At 42.5% G+C, this 19,569-nt stretch overlaps 1 protein-coding gene across 1 annotated transcript in view; it reads right to left on the bottom strand.

The window, feature by feature from the left end:
• LOC147105148 (ras association domain-containing protein 5-like) overlaps window positions 1-19,569 on the bottom strand; it is a 160,799-nt gene that overhangs the window by 108,600 nt on the left and 32,630 nt on the right. The window contains exon 2 of the mRNA XM_086011241.1: window positions 9,031-9,149. Coding sequence (XP_085867367.1) covers window positions 9,031-9,149 — 119 coding nt within the window. The remainder of the gene's footprint in view (window positions 1-9,030; window positions 9,150-19,569) is intronic.

Here is a 19,569-nt window from a genome sequence, read left to right as displayed (position 1 = left end):
AACATTTCCCAATCCCTCACCATTAAAAAAATAATCTGCTTTTCTATTTTTCCTACCAAAGTGGATAACTTCACATTTCTCCACATCATATTCCATTTGCCATGTTCTTGCCCACTCACTTAGCCTGTCAATATCCCCTTGAGACCTCCTTGCATCCTCCTCACAACTTGCATTCCTACCCAGCTTTGTATCATCAGCAAACTTGGATATATTACATTTGGTCCCCTCATCCAAATCATTGATACAGATTGTGAACAGCTGAGGCCCAAGCACTGATCCTTGTGGTACCCCACCAGTTACAGCCTGTCAACCCGAAAATGACCCGTTTATTCCTACTCTGTTTTCTATCCGTTAACCAATCCTCAATCCATGCAAGTATATTACCCCCAATCCCATGAATCCTAATTTTGTTTAATAACCTCTTGTGTTGCACCTTATCGAATGCCTTCTGAAAATCCAAATACACTACACCCACTGGTTCCCCCTTATCTATTCTGCTAGTTACAACCTCAAAAAACTCCAACAGATTTGTCAAACACGATTTCCCTTTCATAAAACCGTGTAGACTCTGCCCAATCCTAATATTATTTTCTAAGTGCCCTGTTACCACGTCCTTAATAATAGATTCTAGCATTTTCCCTACTACTGATGTCAGGCTAACTGGTCTGTAGTTCCCCGTTTTCTCTCTCCTTCCTTTCTTAAATAGTGGGGTTACATTTGCTACCTTACATTTGCTACCTTCCAATCCACGGGAACCGTTCCAGAATCTATGGAATTTTGGAAAATGACAACCAATGCATCCACCATCTCTATAGCCAACTCTTTCAAAACCCTAGGATGTAGGCCATCAGGTCATGGGGATTTAATCGGCTTTTAGTCCCATTCATTTCTCCAGTAGTACTTTTTTTTACTAATGCTAATATTTTTCAGTTCCGCATTCTCGCTAGAGCCTTGGTTGTCCACTATTTCTGGGAAGTTTTTTGTGTCTTCTTTCATGAAGACAGACACAAAGGGCATGATCTTACCATTTGGTGCGAGTTGGGAGCGGGTCAGCTGACTTGCGGGCTCTGATCCCACCACCAACAATGCCCGACGCAGACATGTAATTTTACGTCAATTGGCCTGGTTAAGCCCGCCCTGCGGGCTTGCCAGCCAATTAAGAGAAAGCCGGTGTCAGATGATGTCAGTTGATGATGCATCATCTGCCGGTTTTCTTAAAGGGGACACGCACATTTTTTTTGACATGATTTTTCAGTATTTGACAGCATAGAGGTGCTGCAAACACTGCCAATCACTGTACAAAGGTGAGCCCTTGCACCCAGGCTCTCCAGAGACTCTCTCCTTAGGATAAACAGATGGCAGCTGCAGGTGAGGTTACAGAAGCAATCTGTCACTGGTGGGTGAGGTTCTCCCAATGAGGTGGGACTACACAAACACTTCAAACCTTGTTACCTACAGAAAAGTCTAAATACATTAAAAATGATTTTCACAACATTTTCTTACCTCTGAAACTCACCAGTGTACCATTGGATCCTTCACACCACTTCTGCAGCTGTCATCAATGAAGAAACATTACAGTAGACCCACAGCACGCCACACTTACCCTGGTGTGCTGTCCGGACGTCAGGAAGCCCGCAGTCGACCTGGCAAAATTGAAAAAGGCCTCTTAACTGCCTATTAACTGGCAGTTAAGTGCCTACAATCCTTTTCCCACCGCTAGGTGTCAGGTCCCTGCGCAAATCGGGGACCAGACACTTGGGAAGATTGTATGGAGGTGGATTGACAGCAGGTTCGGGACCCACTGTTAATCTTTGCAATTTTGCCAGAAGTCCCGCCTCCAAACCCACCTCGAGCGCCGGCAAAATTCCCCCCCCCCCCCCAAGGTATTAGTTTAATTTCTCTGCCATTTCTTTATTCCCCATTATAATTTCTCCCATGTCAGCCTGTAAGGGACCCACATTTACTTTCACTAATCTTTTCTTTTTTGCATACCTATAGAAGCTTCTCCAGTCTGTTTTTGTGTCTCTCGCTAGTTTACTCTCATATTCTATTTTCCCTTTCTTTATCAATTTCTTGGTCCTCCTTTGCTAAATTCTAAAATCCTCAGGCTTACAACTCTTTTTGACAGCATTACAGGCCTCTTCCTTTGATCTAATGCGATCTTTAACTTCTCTTGTTATCCATAGCTGGACCACTTTTCCTGTGGGGATTTTGTGCCTTCAAGAAATGTATATTTGTTGTAAATTATGTATTAATTCTTTAAATGCTAGCCATTGCTCGTCCACTATCATACCTTTTAATGTAGTTTCCCAATCTACCTTAGCCAACTCACCCCTCATACCTACGTAGTTTGCTTTGTTTAGATTTAAGACCCTAGTTTTGGATTTAATGTAGTCACTTTCAAACTCAATATAAAATTCTATCATATTATGGTCACATGGGAACTCTCAGTCGCGGCTATCCCCGACTATACTGACCCCTACCACAGCTACATTCCCTTTCACTCCCCCCACTTGAATGGCCTCCTGCACCACAGTGCCATGGTCAGCCCTGCTCATCCATCCTACAGGCTTTTCACTCATCCACACAGGCAGCAAGAACCTCATACCTGTTGGACAAGGGCAAAGGCTGAGGCTCCTCCAGCACTGCACCTGGTGTCCCCTTACCTGCCTGAGTTGCAGTCACACCCTCCTGTCCCTGACCCACTAACCAGACCTGTACCACCACCTAAGAGGTGTGACTGCTTCCTAGATCAAAGTGCCCAGGTAACTCTCCCCATCCCTGATGCTCTGCAATGTCTGCACCTCAGACTCCAGCTCAAAAACTCTGAGCTGAAGTTCCTCAAGATGCAGGCACTTACTGCAAACACGGTTGTCCGGGATCACAATGCTCTTCACAAACTCCCACATGCTACAGTTGCAGCACACCACCTGCACTGCCATCCCTATGTGACCTTGATTTATTTAATTAAATTTGTAATTAGGTAACTTGGTTTACAGTGTAGTTTCCGGACTACTTACTTGATCTAGATTAAGTTAAGGGTACCGCAATTAAACATGTACCTGTAACACAAAGCACTACAAGTAGTGTAGTCAAAAAGCAACAACTCCTTCCCACTCTTTCCAAATTCCCAAACAAAGCACTCTGTTCAAGTCTACTCCGTTTAATCCCGCTCTGTGCTCTGCAGAAATGTTTACCTTTCTGGCAGATAAAAGTAGAGGCAGAAACCCTCATCACATTTAAAAAGTACTCGGATGTGCACTTGAAGAGCCGTAAACTACAGGGCTACGGACCTAGTGCTGGAAGGTGGGATTAGGCTGGGTAGCTCTTTTCTGACCAGCACGGACATGATGGGTCGAATGGCCTCTCTCTGTCGTCATTTTTCTATGATTCTATGATCTGCACCTCCTGGGAAAGGCTGGTGGACAACATCGATGGAGGCTTCAATCGTGCAGCGGATATCCTACAAACTCAAGGGTCCTCACTTGAGCAGACAGTCTTCCACTAGCCGTGTTGAAGCCACTGAGGTAGCACCTTGTGAGAGTGGTAGGGTAATTAAGAAAGCATTTAAGAAAAGCACTATGGGTTGACACATGAATGACAAATGATGTTGAGGCTAATATTGTGTGAGCCATTAATGTCACCTTTTAAAAAACTTTTCAACTTTGTCTGCAGTATAGTTTCACAGCAGGTACATCAGGTGTGTATATGAAGTTGGCGCAGAGGTTCTGGGCTCTTTATGAATGGAGGTTCTTTATCGCAGAGTGGAAGGACTGAGTACTAGAGGTGGTTAATGGGGGATGGGATGTTTGAGGCAAATTAATAAATTAGAAGAAACACTGGACAATCAACTGATCCCAAACATCTCTGGCTGCCCTCCCACTTCTATTCTTTCCTTGTCTTCATCAGAGTTTCTTGTCAGATGTGGGATCCTCTTCCTGTTCTGCTCTATGTACATTTAACATTGCACAGTAAGATTATGCACACAGCCAAGGTGCGGGAGACTCTCAGTGGGCTGTACTGTAGAGAGTCCATAGACCTATCCAGTTACCAAATACATTTCTTGAGGAGCCCAATTTTGTGTTTGGTAATGATTCTTGCATTCCAATGGCTCAGATTATATCTCATCTCGGTGAGCGAGCTCGGGTTACATTAAAAGGTGCCATAAATCACGTGTAGCCCTTATCCCCTAGTAGCCATCCTTTGACATTCTAAAGATGAGTGGAATAGTGAGAGAATATTTGACTGGCACAGAATGGAAGCATTGTGACAGCTAACATCTGCACGACTCTGTGGCCGTGATCAATGACCGGCTGTACATTGATTGAATGGTAGCCTTTCCTGTCGATGAAGGGTGCTGGCTGATTGTCGGGTGACCGAATGGCTACATGCATGGCGTCTAGGACAGCAATAAATGCTGACCTTGCCAGCGGCGCCCACATCCCGTGAATAAATTAACCTGCACTTGTGGGAAGCCTGATACTGCAGCAAAGCCCACAGCACTTTCATTCTGACTACTGACAAGTGATTCTAGGCCTGTAAACCCCATGGGGTGGGTAAGGCCTTCTGCGAGCAGCCCCCACCCCCACCACCAAATGTGTGGTCTCCCAAGAGGACCAACTGCTGCTTGTTGTGGCTACCCAGCTGATGCTGCTGCTTCTGTTGCTCCTGGAGCTCCTCTTCCTCCTTTTCCTGCAAACAAACTCAAGTGCCAAACTGACATTCGCTTGTTGAGGGTGGAGAAGCAGAATAAATGTTCAACAAAGGAATCTCCAAAGCAAAATCGCCAGTGGAAACCCGAACACTACTATAGCAAATAGTTACCAATGATCTGAGTGTTTGCAATTGAGTGCCCCCTTCAAATACCACATCAGATTGCCATTTTAAAACTAATCCCGCCCAGTATTACTGAGCGGGTTTAGTGCTGCAACGAGTTAAAATGGATTCAGGGTCCAAATGATTCACAGTACCCCAATCTGAATACATTAATTAAGTTCCTGCTTGTTTCAGACATGTACCTGGGTTGCCTAGGAAAACTCTGGAGGCAACATAGCAGGTGGGAAGCAAGTGGAAAGAGGGGCGATTTTAATTCTGCTGGGCAGAGGGAGTTAAGATCACTCCTTTTATCTCTATTCATGCTATTATCTTGCTACCCATTGCACACACTTTCACAAGGGGGTAGAAGTTATGCTGCAGCGATACAAAACCCTGGTTAGACCACACCTGGTGTGCTGTGAGCAGCTCTGGGCACCACACCTTAGGAAGGATATATTGGCCTTGGAGGGAGTACAGCGTAGGTTTACCAGAATGATACCCAGACTTCAAGGCTCACCGCCACCTTCTCAAGGGCAACTAGGGATGGGCAATAAATGCTGGCCTTGCCAGCGATGCCCACATCCCATGAACGGCTAAAAAAAAACGAAGGTGGGGCCCACACTAGCCCTTGTGCAGGTCGGTAATCCTCATCTTTCTCAGCCACCACCACTACGTCACATCCTGAGCATGGGTAGTTTTGGGAACTCACAATTTAGGGAGTCCCTGCCTCCAGCCCCACCCCGCCCCTGCATTTGCTTTGCAAGAGGTCGATGGAAGTTCTGTCTCTTACAAAATCAATATTGAAGCTCCCAGAAACGCTGGAGAACCGATGTAACCATTGGATGAGGGGACTAAATGTAACATTTCCAAATTTGCTGATGACACAAAGCTAGGTGGCAGTGTCAATTGCGAAGAGGGTGTGAAGAGGCTTCAAGGGGATCGCGACAGGCTCAGTGAGTGGGCAAGAACATGGCAGATGGATTATAATGTGGATAAATGTGAAGTTATCCACTTTGGTAGAAAAAACAGAAAAGTATTTCCTAAATAGTGAAAGATTGGGGAATGCAGATGCTCAAAGGGACCTGGGTGTTCTTGTACATGAGTCACTGAAAGTGAATGTGCAGGTGCAGCAAGCCATTAGGAAGGCAAATGGTATGCTAGCCTTCATTACAAGAGGATTTGAGTACAGAAGTCTTACTCCAATTATATAGGGCCTTGGTGAGACCACGCCTGGAGTACTGTGTACAATTTTGGTCTCCTTACCTAAGGAAGGATATACTTACCATAGAGGGAGTGCCATGAAGGTTCACGAGATTGATTCCTGGGATGGCGGGACTGTCATATGAGAAGAGATTGAGTAAACTAGGCCTGTATTCTCTTGAATTCAGAAGAATGAAGAGTGAAGCATACAAAATTATTACAGGGCTTGATAGGGTGGATGCTGGGAGAATGTTTCCCCTGGCTGGGGAGTCTAGAACCAGGGGCCACAGCCTCAAGATAAAGGGTAGGCCATTCAGGACTGAGATGAAAAGAAATGTCTTCACACAGAGGGTGGTGAACCTTTGGAATTCTCTACCCCAGAGGGCTGTGGAGGCTCAGTCATTGGGTATATCCAAAACAGAAGTCGATAGATTTCTGATTAGTAAGGGCATCAAGGGATATGGCGATAAGGCCGGTGAATGGAATTGAGGCAGAAGATCAACCATGATCTCACTGAATGGCGGAGCAGGCTCGAGGGGCCGAATGGCCTACTCCTGCTCCTATTTCTTATGTTCTTATATTCTGTGGCGGGGGGAGGGTTCCCCTGGTCTCCAACTAAGGAAAGTTGGGACCAAGAACTGCCACTGCAGCACACAAGGGGGTTGATTTTAACTTTTGGGTGGCGGAATGGCGGAGTGCACTGGCAGCCTACCCAGCACTAAGAGGCCAGAGACGTTTTACTAGTGAGCAGCAGGAGCAAAACCAGCATCCAGATGTAGCTCGCTGGTACAATGTTAAGTGGGCCAGAGGCTGCCGATTGGCAGCAAAGTAAGTTTGGGGGTGGGGGGAGGGCAGTGGAGGAGCCCGAGGGTGGCAACAGCCCACGTTATTTTTGTAGGGTTCCAAAGGAGAACTCCTACACTTGACCACAAAAATAAATGTAAAACTTATCTTTTCAGGGCCTCTTCAGCTCCATCACCAGTAAAACTGGTCAGAGAGCGCACGGCGCCTGCTCCGACCAGTTCTGTTTTAAAATGGCTTTCGGGGTCCTATGTATGTCATGGGACCCGGTTTTGCATATTAAAAGGGGTCTACCGCCAGCTTAAACAGGTAGGCAAGTCGTCTGCCCAATAGCAGGCCCCTGTAAAGGTTGCAACAGGCAAAGTGTCAACATTAAGAGGGCAGTAAGTCTATCGACCCCATTTTGAGCTTGTTACTACCCGGTTAACACCAATTTCAAAGACCATAAACTCGTTACAAAAAGCACAACAACATTTGACAGCTACACAGTAGGAACTAAAGCAACTTGGACAAGGCACCAAAAGAAAATCTATAGTTAAATTTATAGATGCAATAACAGGACAATATGACAATAAATCACTTGAACACATACTCAACAATCAAAGTAAACATCTCCTGGCTCGCTACCATCATCTACTTTAGTGAGTGTAGCACAACTGACAATTACAATTTCAAATAAGGATTGTAGAAATTAAATAAGATGCAGATGGAAATAAATATCTGCATCAAGTAAAAGGAAGAAACCAAGTCTAAAACTGACACCAACTCCTTAATAGTAGAAGGAATTGTACCAAGAGCATAGGCTGTACAGGGAGAGTGGAAGGTGCCAAACTGGATGCCAGCACAAGATCTGCAACTACAGAACCTGCTACGGTCTCGTGTTTTCTGGGAGTAAGTATACACCCAGTCCAGAAATGGAGTGAAAACAAATATTTTGGCATCACAAACAATGATTCCATATCAAAGAAAACACTGACTGGTGCCAATACAAAAAAATTGAACAAAGCACAACTTAATCATTCTTCTGCAAAGCATCCTGTACAACAAAACATTGTACCGAACCATATTATACAGGTACTATGGCATAAAAATGTACAATCTTCAGCACCCTCTACTCCAAGTTAACAGCATTAAATATCACAAAAAATTAAATAACTTAAAGAAGCACATTAGGTGAGATTTTCCTGGGTCTGTGACCAGGCACACTGGATCGCCCAGCACATGAAATATCAGGAGAATCAGGCATATGCCTGTAAAGCAATCCACCTGATCTTTCTTCATATAATTTCCAATATCTTTATAATACAATTATCAATATGTGTATTCCTTCTGTTTCATAAAGAAAAATGTTGTTGCTTTTTCTAGATTTGTTCTTGGGATGTGGGCGACACTGACAAGGCAGTTTTTATTGCCCGTCTCACATTAAGTGTCATATACGTAGCGCAGGACTAGAGTCACATGTAGGCTAGACAGGTACGGGTAGTATGTTCCCTTCCCTGAAGGACATTAGTGAGCCAGTCGGTTTTTGCAACAATCTGGTAACTTTCCTGGTACCCGCCCACAAATTACCACATTTATTGAATTTAATTTCACAATTTTCCATGGGGTATTTGAATGCTCTGGGTACAGTACTACTCTATTGAACTACTCTAGTACCATAACCACTAGACTACCAAAACCCATGCTTCTTGGAGACTAATTCCAAGCATGTCTTAATGAGTGTTCATACATTCTTTTTTCCCCTTTGGGTAGAGTATTGTGTTCAATTATTTAAGCTAGCAAGATTGCTCTTCTAAAATCTGATTAAGGTTTCAAAGTTCATGCCTCATCCCTGTGTTATCAGTTTTGTTAATTAGGTTGTAGGATATGGTTTACATGTGACCTAATTTACCCAAATTATTAACAGGGAAAAATTGCCATGCAAATACAGGCTAGCCAACCATACTAAGTAATTATTAAATCGAGAGGAGAGAGGGTAATGCTATGCAAAAGAACATTCACCACTGCAGAGGTGTTCCATTTTAAAGCAAAATTATTCAATGGTTGTGTAAAAGGAAAATCACTAAACTGGTACTTGTTGACATCAACCAAGTGGCTCTCTAGTAAATTCTTGACTAGGAATGCTTGTCTGCAATGGTACAGGAGAGAATTTAAAAAGATTTTTTCTCATTATTCTTAGAAAATTACTGTGCAAATGAAAACATTAATAAATACCTCACTTGCAGGCTGCACCACTGTGTTTTCAGGAGATTTTTTTTCTTCTGAAAGTTGTTCTTGCTGGCAGTCAAGTTTGATGAAGTTCCTGCACACCTGATGAGTGGTGCAATTGCAATCTGTATAAGTAGAAGAATAAATTAAGAAACATACAATCAAAATCAAATGGAATTCTGCTAAACAATGCAGGTTTTGTATATAGTTTAAGACAAGAACAAGAAATATACAATAATGGGCTAAGAAAATGTATACACTCTAATAGCTAAGGAACACAGGAAATGCTAGACGAATAAAGATCAAGGCCCATCGGAATTTATCCCCCTTCAAGCGTAGGCCGTGTCCTCTGGTTCTACTGTTCTGGACAAGGTGAAATAGCTTGTCATGGCAGTAGATGTGACGGGATAATTTAAGTTTGCAGAGGCAATCAAATAGTTACAATTTTAAATATTCTGAATCAAAACTAAAACTAGAGATTTTCTATCACCAGGTAGTTTTGGCAGGATAAAGACATAATTTTGTACAACTCATTTAGCACAGAACCACAACTGGCACGGAGGCTCTTCGAATTAAAGGTTCAGACCATCAATAAATCCATTGCAGCAACAAATGAAAGAATGAAGAAATGTTAACTGGCATGTAAATTATATTGTGTAATTCTTACATCGTGTCTGTGCTCAGCTGTTGGGTGGGAACCTAGAGTTAACTGTAATATGATTAAATAGAATGGGTTATAAGTTTGAGAAAAGGGTTACAGATTTAGGAAAAAGAACTGGAGGGATACCCACACTTGAAGAATTGTACCTCAGCAAGGAATGAATGCCTTTTGGGGAAAAAAAAGGTAGGGAGGTAAATAATATTAAATAATTGCAAAGAATAAACAGGATTCACTTTGCCTTTCCCCCTCTCCCATCATCTTCCCCTTCTTCCAAATTAACCACATCAATATTGTGCTCCTCAAACAAAAATGGAAAGTCCAGGCCATGGCTTGTCAGCCATGTTATTCTATGATATCCCACTAGATGGTGCAGGTGAGTGGCTAAAGGACTGCAGTGGTGCGACTTCCATCATACTCAGTTTTTCTTCACAAGTGACACAAATGAGAACAGACTTGTCCCTGGTATGAACCAAAGGGAAAGGTCAGCAAAAGCTAGAATTGGAACTCTCATCTCCCAACTGAGAATCGATCACTTTAACATTCCCCATTAATTTTCATAATAGAGTGCAACATGAGTCTGTCAAAATTCTACAGGAATTGTAATAATTACAGACTGACCTTTATTAGGTTAATGGTTTCATAAATTTACTCTGTGATGTTTTAACTAGCATTTAAAACTCAAGAAAGTCAATCTGTACAGTACATTAAAAGGGATTTAGATGTTATGGTGTAATGTGAAGTCTATATGCAAAGCTATATGTATGCTAGTAGATTAGAATAATAATCCACATTTTCTTCCAGATTTTCAAGAACATTAATATGTCATTATGCTCCCTTCCTTCCATTGTGGCTATATGGTCCCTAAGTCTCAGTATAGCTGGATGTGTATATATCAAAGCCACAATCTTTGTTAGCAACTCCTATCATTGAAGTTCCCCCACACCACCACAACATGTACAAGGGGAGGGAATTATTCAAACCTTATTTGCCAATAAAATCTACTCTCTTCCTTAAAACTCTTCTCGAAGACTATGCTGTAGCATCTCCACTCCAATCTTTTCTTTTTCTCTCCTGCTCAGTGTTAGCATTTTCTCTGTCCTGTGAAGTGCTTTAAGACATTTTTCTGTATGTAAGGAGTATGGGACTGTATGTTATTGCTGTCATACACATTAAATGGTTTAATTTTAACAAACATTTTAAGAAAAGAAAGAATGCATTTATATAGCACCTTTAATGACCTCAGGATATACCAAAGCACTTTACAGCCAATTAATTCCTTTTTTTTTTTTTTAAAAAGTGTAGTCACTGTTGTTAAAAGCGTTAAAAGGTATTCACCAAAGAGTTTCCAGTTTTAATCAGAATGTAAAACAGCAAAGAAAAATTAAAATGACCATAGTGGTGCCAGTTTCAGGATGTGATCCTTGACTCGAAAAATTTATCTTGCTGAATAACCGTTACCCTCCCACTAGATTTTTTATTTTTGCCAAGTTTGTTGGTCTCCAACCAAACATAACCTGCAATACTGGCAGAATCACATCTACTTTTGATTGTAAAAATAGAGCCATCCATTGCCTGGAATCCTCACATAAGGGTTTAAAAACCCAATGTGAGATGGGTGGGGTGGGGGGGGGCGCGCTGGATTTCTATGATAAATCTGGAAATATTCCCTTCCCCTCTCTTCCAGGATTCCTTTTGATAAAGAGTCCTTATTCTCAGAAATTTCAAATGTAGATCACTTCAACTTAGGAACAGAGCCAATTCTGCCTGATGAAAAAACAAACAACTTTAAATACAACTGAAGCAGCTGCTACATTTCTGCATGAAAAGATTTTAAATTGAATTATGGTTTCAGTAGCTGAAATCAGTCTAATATGAACCTTCAGCGTTGGTGTTGCTGCAACTTCACCCAGCTCAAAATGGACACATTTATTCTTCAGATATACAGTACCATCTTCAGCTTAAAGAGACAACTAATCAGAATACTAAATCAACTCTCACACCATGTTAATTTTTGTTGTTGATTAAGCTGTTAGCAATATTACCAATTACATAAAAAAAACACCCACACAATAAATAAATTCCAGTTTCAGAGTATGTTATTTTCATGCATCATAGGTTGAAGAGGTCAGGGCTGGGAAATTTCTCTTGCTCACTAACTGATGACCCGTTTGGTTTTTTTTTGGTGTGGCGAGGTCACATGACACTTGGGGTTACCCTTGGTTAAATGTAACTGCAGTGTAGTGTACACAGCTACAATGCACTAACCACAATGCACTAAATGCAACTCAATTTCGCATTTACAATCCCCGCCCCAAAACAGCAGAAGTAATATACTGGAATTTCTTGAGTTTGTTCTTAATTTATTTGGGGGGGGGGGGGGGGGAAGAGAAAGTGGGGAGTTGTTCAATTAGAATATTATTTGTAAATTAAGGAAGAAGGGGAAATTCTCATCTTTGTTGTGATTGGTGAACGCTCAGTTCCCAGGCGCAGCTAAGAGGAAATGAGAGGGGAACCCACTGAGTCAGCTCTCTGCCACCACAGCATTGCCCCAAGATTTTCAGGGCTCACCCAAAATAACGTAACTGCTCCTGGGCTCCTGTCCCAATTTCCTCTCGTTGAACCCATGGGGCACCCAAACAGAAGGGCACCTTTAAAAACCGGACTTGGAAGTGGAGTTCTGAGGACTGGAGGATCGACAGGAGTCCTAGCAGCACCCTGAAGAAAGAAGATTTTGTGCAAGTATTTTAGCTTAATCTCACCCATCCTTAGAGCAATGTTCAGGGCTCTGGGCCTTCTGGCTGCTACTCTCCTTATCGGCCTGAGGCCAGTGGCCAGGAATGTAGCTGCAGGCCTCTCAAACCTGCAACTTTGCTTTGGTTTTCGGTTCACCAATTCCAGTGCTTGGCCCTACCAGAGGGAGCAGGCCAGCGTGAAGTGTGCCCGTGCCACGTAAATAGAGTGCACGCCTCCCCTTACAGGCACAGTGCACCTCGGATACACTTGGGTTGAAATTGGATAGCACTGGCCTACTGGCACACCACGGGTGGGCCCAAGGTCCGATCAAAATTAGGCCTTAGGCTTCCTTTAAATTAGACCGGCAAGCTGCAGACACCTGCTGCGTGCCTAGGCAGCTCACTGGGACCGTTGGTTAAGCTGCATATAGACTTGGTTATCCTGAATGCAGTGGGCCCGGCTCAGGCTGCGTTCAGGGCAGCCCAATTTCGGCAAGGGGGCCTGAAACAGGCATTAGGGCCCCTATTTGCATATGCAAAGGCACTAATGTCTGTGCCTTTACCAATATGGCAGACGGCACATTTCTGGCACGGAATGAGTATGCGCACTTCACCCATCACATTGGACAGACGTTTAGACACCTGTTTTATGCCTGCAAAACGAGTGCGGCATCAACAAATTTCTAGGCCGCTGCATCAGTCAGGCACCCACCAGAGATCTAGAGTGGAAAATCGGCCCCATCGTTTCCATTCTGCTACAGACTGATTTTATTATAGGCCTCAACCGATCAGTTTCCTTTTGGACTGCCCATATTCAAGTAATGAAGACTTCCATCCGTGTTTTATTAAATTATTTGTTATTCTGCAGCAATAAAATTTACAGTACATCTGCTAAGTTTATTGGATCTGGTATACCAAACCTGACTGGTTGCAGGGTCCCAATTCCCCATAATGTTGGAGTCTTTGTATTTTACATACATCTATTCTGTAGGGATGAGTGTAAATCTGGGCCAAAAATCTTTTGAATAAAACTTTTTATTGATTTTCCAGAATACAGAAATCCCCAAGGGAAACTTTTTCATTATATTCCAAGTTTCCATTGTGTAATTCCTGTATACAGGCACGAGAGCATTTCAAGTATTTCAAAAGTGCATTACAATGTCTCTGAGACAATAGACTTATAGGTTAGAATTCCAGTTAAAACCAGATTTATAGAAACATTGAAGATAGGAGCAGGAGTAGGCCATTCGGCCCCTCGAGCCTGCTCTGCCATTCAATGCGATCATGGCTGATCATCCAAATTCAGTACCCTGTCCCTGCCTTCTCCCCATATCCCTTTAGCCTTAAGAAATATATCCAACTCCTTCTTGAATATATTTAATGAACTGGCCTCCACCGCCCTCTGTGGCAGCGAATTCCACAGGTTCACCACTCTCTGGGTGAAGAAATTCCTCCTCATCTCAGTCCTAAATGGCTTACCCCTTATCCTTAGACTATGACCCCTGGTTCTGGACTCCCCCGCCATCAGAAACATCCTTCCTGCATCTAGTCTGTCCAGGCCTGACAGAATTTTATAGGTTTCGATGAGATCCCCTCTCAATCTTCTAAACTCCAGTGAGTATAAGCCCAATCGACCCAATCTCTCCTCATACGTCATTCCTGCCATCCCAGGTATCAGCCTGGTGAATCTTTGCTGCGCTCCTTCCATGGCAAGAACGTCCTTCCTCAGATAAGGCGACCAAAACTATATTTTAATAAGAGATTTTTTTAAAAACTGTAAAATGTTTAAACTGTTGAATGTATAGAGCCAGTACTAGCTTATGCATGACAATGTGCAATTTGGCCTTTTCACACAATGAGAAGTTATAATCATTCAGCCCATTTGGATGTCTGTGTCCTGGAGATTCCCAAGAAGGTTTTAGATCCCACTGGAGTTTAGACAGAACTCAACACTGAAAAATTGTTCCAGAAATTCATTTCGGTAAGTTTTTAAGTACCAAATGGGATGTCGTGGAAGATCGTGGGCCTCAACTATGGAAACACGGCACGCTGCTGGTGCCTATCGAGCCTCTAGAGACAACTCGCCTGACTGAAGAAGCGAATTTTGGGCCGCCTGCCTCGCCGGCACCAGCTCTTGGGTAAGTCCTGAGGGGGGAGGACAGCGGAAGGTGCCCAATCGTTGCCGGCAGGATTACTGTGGAATTAAACTTACCTTTTCAGTGTGGCTGCTGGCTAGGCCACAGCCAGCCCTAGAAAGGTCCGCTCGGGGCTGCCCAATTTCCCCGAGGTGTCACAAAACAGGTGTTAGGTCTGTTGCATACAATGAGGGGCCCAATGCCTGTTTTTGGCAGTTGCCTCAGACACTTGAAAAAAATGACTCATCCCAATTTTGGCTCAGATGTTTTACAGGTACCCAAAATTGGGCCTCTTTGCACCAATTATGCACCTGTAAAACAGGCACAATGAGGTCCAATTTCAAACCCTATAATGTCCACCAATGAGTATGTGTAGTGCTGTTGGGATGAAAGAGTCACTGAATTCCAAGCCTAGACCAGGGCCTTGATTTTTACTCCTAGGCAGGAACGCAGCAAAGCGAGCAGCAAGCCCATCCAGGAGTGGCAGCAGGCAGGCTCGGCTGATTAGAACGGCTGGGTCTCATTTGCATGTCGCTTGCTGATTTCCCAGCCAAATCAGCTGGGAAGTCGGCAGCAAGCAGCTGCCTCATCATTAAAATCATGCCGGTTGGAGGCAGCCGCCAGGAACCAAAGGGAACAATCCCCGGCACTAAGCTAAATGGATAGTCAGGGCTTGGGTGGAATCCCGGAGTGGGGAGGCCCAAGGTTTCCTTGTGGGACCTGGAGAAGCACTGTATTAAACTGTGTACAGATCATTTGACCGTCTTTGGTATAAAAAAACATTTATTAGTTTACAACCTGTGTCTTGATTAGGTATGAGTATTTATCCAGTCTGCCAGAGAGAGAGCGAGCGAGAGAGAGCACACACACAAGAGAGCGACAGGGAGAGAAGAGAATTCCTATGGTAGTACATGACACAATCCAGTAGCCGGTGTACAGATTAAGGATTCTGTTACAATCCCTTGGTCATATTATAATTTACCAAGATTTTGGGAAGAAAAAAGTGCACTCCAGATCATAAGGCTTACCTACAATAGTGGTTGGTTGACACTGAATTTGAAAGACTATTTAGTGTAATAATCCAAAAATGAGAAATAAAATAAAATTAAACATTTGACCAAGTACACAGGAAATTAACAGTTCCTTCTACAGATGAAAACCCAGCAAAACAAGAAAATTAGATCAATGTTATGCCATACCGTACAGCCACACAGAATATCCCTTTAGTTGGGGAAAAAGCACAGAACAGTGCGTCTAAGGTGACCACTGGAGCACCAAGTTAGAGGTCTTAGCTGGTGTCCTAACTATACTAGCATATGGAGTTAATAATTTATCACACCCAATTTCCCTGCTTTCTTAAGACTGGGTAATAATTTGAGAGATGATGTTTGACTTGTAGGTACTGAAAATGTACCAATTTTTATTGCACAATAAATTCTAGTACGTGCATTTTTACCAGATCTACCAGTTTAATAAGTTTACTAGATCGACTGGTTTAATATGTTGTATTACAAAATAAAAGTTCATACTTGGCCTCATTTTAAGATGTGCAGAGAATACACAAGATATGATGTGCAGGATAATTATTTTGAAAGGGGCACAGTTATCTCTTGAAAATTAGTCGTAAGTTTAAGTACACACAACATGGTAATACAATTCACTTTGCTCAAAAGTTTTTGCATCGCAAATGATGCACAGTTGTGCGTCTCAAAAGGATGTACACGACTACTTCACTGGAATCCATAATCACTATTCAATAATACCTAATGTTAAAGTAAACTTCCATCCTACTTGGGTTTCCTTTAGTACGCAGCAGACTGAATGGTCCCATTAAAACATTCCCATTTTTGCTATTGTTAGTAAAGCACCGCCAACTCTCTTGTATAGTGGGGTTAGTAATTGGGGGCAATTTTAACCCTACCCACCCAGCAGAAACTGGGCAGTTAAAACCATCCAGGTTGCTTACTCTATGGAAAACGGCCAGAATCCCACCACTCGGGATTTTAACCTGCTCTACTGAGCAGGCAGCAAGGACACCAACCCAAAAACAGTGAGGTCCTTCTTCACATATGCATGTCAGGTCCCACTGGTGTCACTGGGATCCACAGCAATTTTAACTGGTGGCCTGAGTGGAAAGCCAGGGCCAGAAGAGTACCAAACAGGTAAGGTTTTTCTTTCACTTTCCTTGTGGGGAGTGCTCCTCCGGGCCCCACAAGGAAAGCTTGGGTCTCCCCTGCCTAAAAATTCTCTCTTACCTGAATCCTTTCCAGGTGGGAAGTTAGCTGGCAGGATTTAAATGAGGTCCAGGAGTTAAATAGCTCAGGACTAATTTCTGGAACAGAGGGCGAGTTTCTAACTCGCCTCACTACCCAAATCTCATCGAGAGTTAAATTATTGTTTTGGAGCTGCCACAGATCAGGAATGCCAATCTGGTTAAACCCATTGCTGCAAATGCAGTGACTTTTGCAGTATCCTACAAAAGCTGTTTTTTGCCTTGATAAGACAAGATGTTGCTGTTATAGATAACCAAAAAAGTCTATTAAAATGGAAAGCAATGTAATCAAAATTCAGAGTCATTTATGCTTCCAACAGGAAATTTAACAACAATGCCAGTCCATTGTATGTGGTGTTATTGAAATTAGTGCTACACCAAAAAGCTGTACTATTGTTTTATATGGTAATATTCTTTTTATTGCTTTGTTAGTTTTACTGTGAAATTTCATTTTTTCCAGTTTGGAAATTAATTCTGCCAGTTGATCGCTAAAGGTCAGTGATACAGCTTATGCGAGATGTAAAAACCCATTATAACATTACCCTTCTATAATATCCCAGTGAAATATACCAAACTTGTGTCCAGAATAGCGAGTCCCAATTTTCACAGGAATATCAGGTCACCAAGATTTCATCTGAACTGTTACTTTATGGCTGCACCTTCAGTACTGATAATTAAAATAGGTTTCTGCAGCAGAAAAGTTATGAACTTTAGTTATGGAATCCCAGTTGATGCTATTTAATAATATGGCTAATAGTAATCTCTCCATTCCCAACTTTGTGTATTGTTTTCTCTGATATATCATAATTTTTCATAATTTTCAGCAAATCTATTTTTGTACATTTCAAGAAGGCACAATGGCAGCATTGTACTGACTCATTCAGAGTGTACATCAATGCCCAGGAAATCTAGGCCGATTTGACGAATGGACTACTTCTGGTTCCGTGCTTTATTTTCACAATTTTAAATAAGTTACATTTGCTCTCCATCTTTAGGTTCAAGATTCCTCCTTCCCCGCCATGCACCATTTCCCACTTGAGATGGCAGCAATACTTACAAATTCACTCTTTTGTGGTGCTTTTCTGCAATCATCTAGCAAAAGGTGAGAAAGTGCATTTGGTCAATTGGCCCTTCTTCACTCTCATGAAATGCTCCTCACTTAATCAGCCTCCCTGCCAGATAGTCTCCCTCCAGTGAGAACATACCCAATTTACATAAATCGCTCCTCATAATCTAATCCTTCCATCACTTCAATTATTCTGGTTGCTGTCTTCTGCATCCTTTCAATAGCTGCAATATCGTTTTTGTACTGCAACATCCAGAACGGGGGTCAGCTTTGTGGAGTCTGGAAAGTCCTCCTGGTAGACCAGCATGAAGTGAGCATCCATTCAGGAGATGTGCAATGTCCTCAACTGCAACACAGATACACAAGGGGCCTTTCCTGCATCCCCAGATGCAGTCATTTACCGCAAGCCTTACCACCACTCCTCTAAAATGGTTGAGCCTGCACCAGAGATGGTGTGGTAGCTCGAAGCCATGCAGCCTCTCTGGGGGAAGAGGAAGGAGTTTTTTTTAAATATAAAAGCAGAGGGAGTAGCTCATCCCCATTCTGTTCAATGTAATGAGGCAGCATCCGCCATGAAGATGGCTGACAGCATAGTCCAGATTGGTCTTCTGCTGGCAAGGTGCTTCCCATATATCTTGAAATATGGCAGTTATGACATCTCCTACATTTTCTCAAGGAAGTTCTTTGCTGCAATATGATGTTTAATGTTAGGAGGCCAAATATTTGAGAGGACTAGTAGCCATTCTGTGTTTGTTGGTCCCATAGTTCCTGTTACTCATTGTTCGATTTAATTGTACATCTACGAGTTTTGTGGGGTGCAGTGTTGCTACGTTTTTGACATGCATTCTGTGATTACCCTTCGGGGGAAACTAAAGCAGCAAACAGCAGCCAAATCTGGACAACCCAGATCCTTGTTACAGTGGTACTGGAGAAGTTTACCTTAGTTCCTCCGTTTCATTCTTTAACTCAAATGTCAAGTGGCTATCAGCTACAAAGCATTCAGTAACAGAGAATCTTGTGGCCTGTCAAAGTCGATATTATCTGACTCCAAGAAAGACATGTAGATTCTTTCCTTGCTAGTAGGTTTAATAAGAGGCTAAGACATTGTTTGTTGCAATCTTTAAAAGGTGATTTATACTCTTTCAAAATTGAAAAAATATACAACTGGTGATTATTAAAAAAAAATGTAATTAACATTCCTAAAAAATCTTGCTGAACCACTACTAATTGGGTTATGATTTGTAGTATTTACATAGTTCACAATTAAATTCTACTCAACAGACAGTTCAATGTGATAAGAGGCCGATCTTGCTGGGGCAGGGCGTCTTGCACCATTAGATTTTTTTCTGCAGCCTTCAGCTCAAACATTTTTGGTGCCGTAACTTACTGGACGTGCGAGCTGGTAATGGCGCAGCGAGGGCAAGGAGACATCTGAAACCTCAGTGAACAGCGGGATCAATGGTCCATCGCCATAACTAATGAGATTTAAGGATTGAGAAAGAACCAGGAACAACAGAAAAGGAGGGTTAATTAGAGGCAAATCAGGTACAGAAAGAGAAATAAAGAGAGGGAAAGAAAGACTGGAATAAGAGAGAGAAAAATGTCAGAAAGGAAACAAAGAAAAAAAAGTTAAAATTTTACATTTAAAAAATCTCTAACAGCAATTGACTACATGCAGA

Source organism: Somniosus microcephalus, chromosome 18, assembly GCF_052327205.1.
Source record: "Somniosus microcephalus isolate GS21.2 chromosome 18, FLI_Smic_1.0, whole genome shotgun sequence".
Taxonomy (NCBI): domain Eukaryota; kingdom Metazoa; phylum Chordata; class Chondrichthyes; order Squaliformes; family Somniosidae; genus Somniosus; species Somniosus microcephalus.
This window is presented reverse-complemented; position numbering and strand designations above follow the sequence as displayed.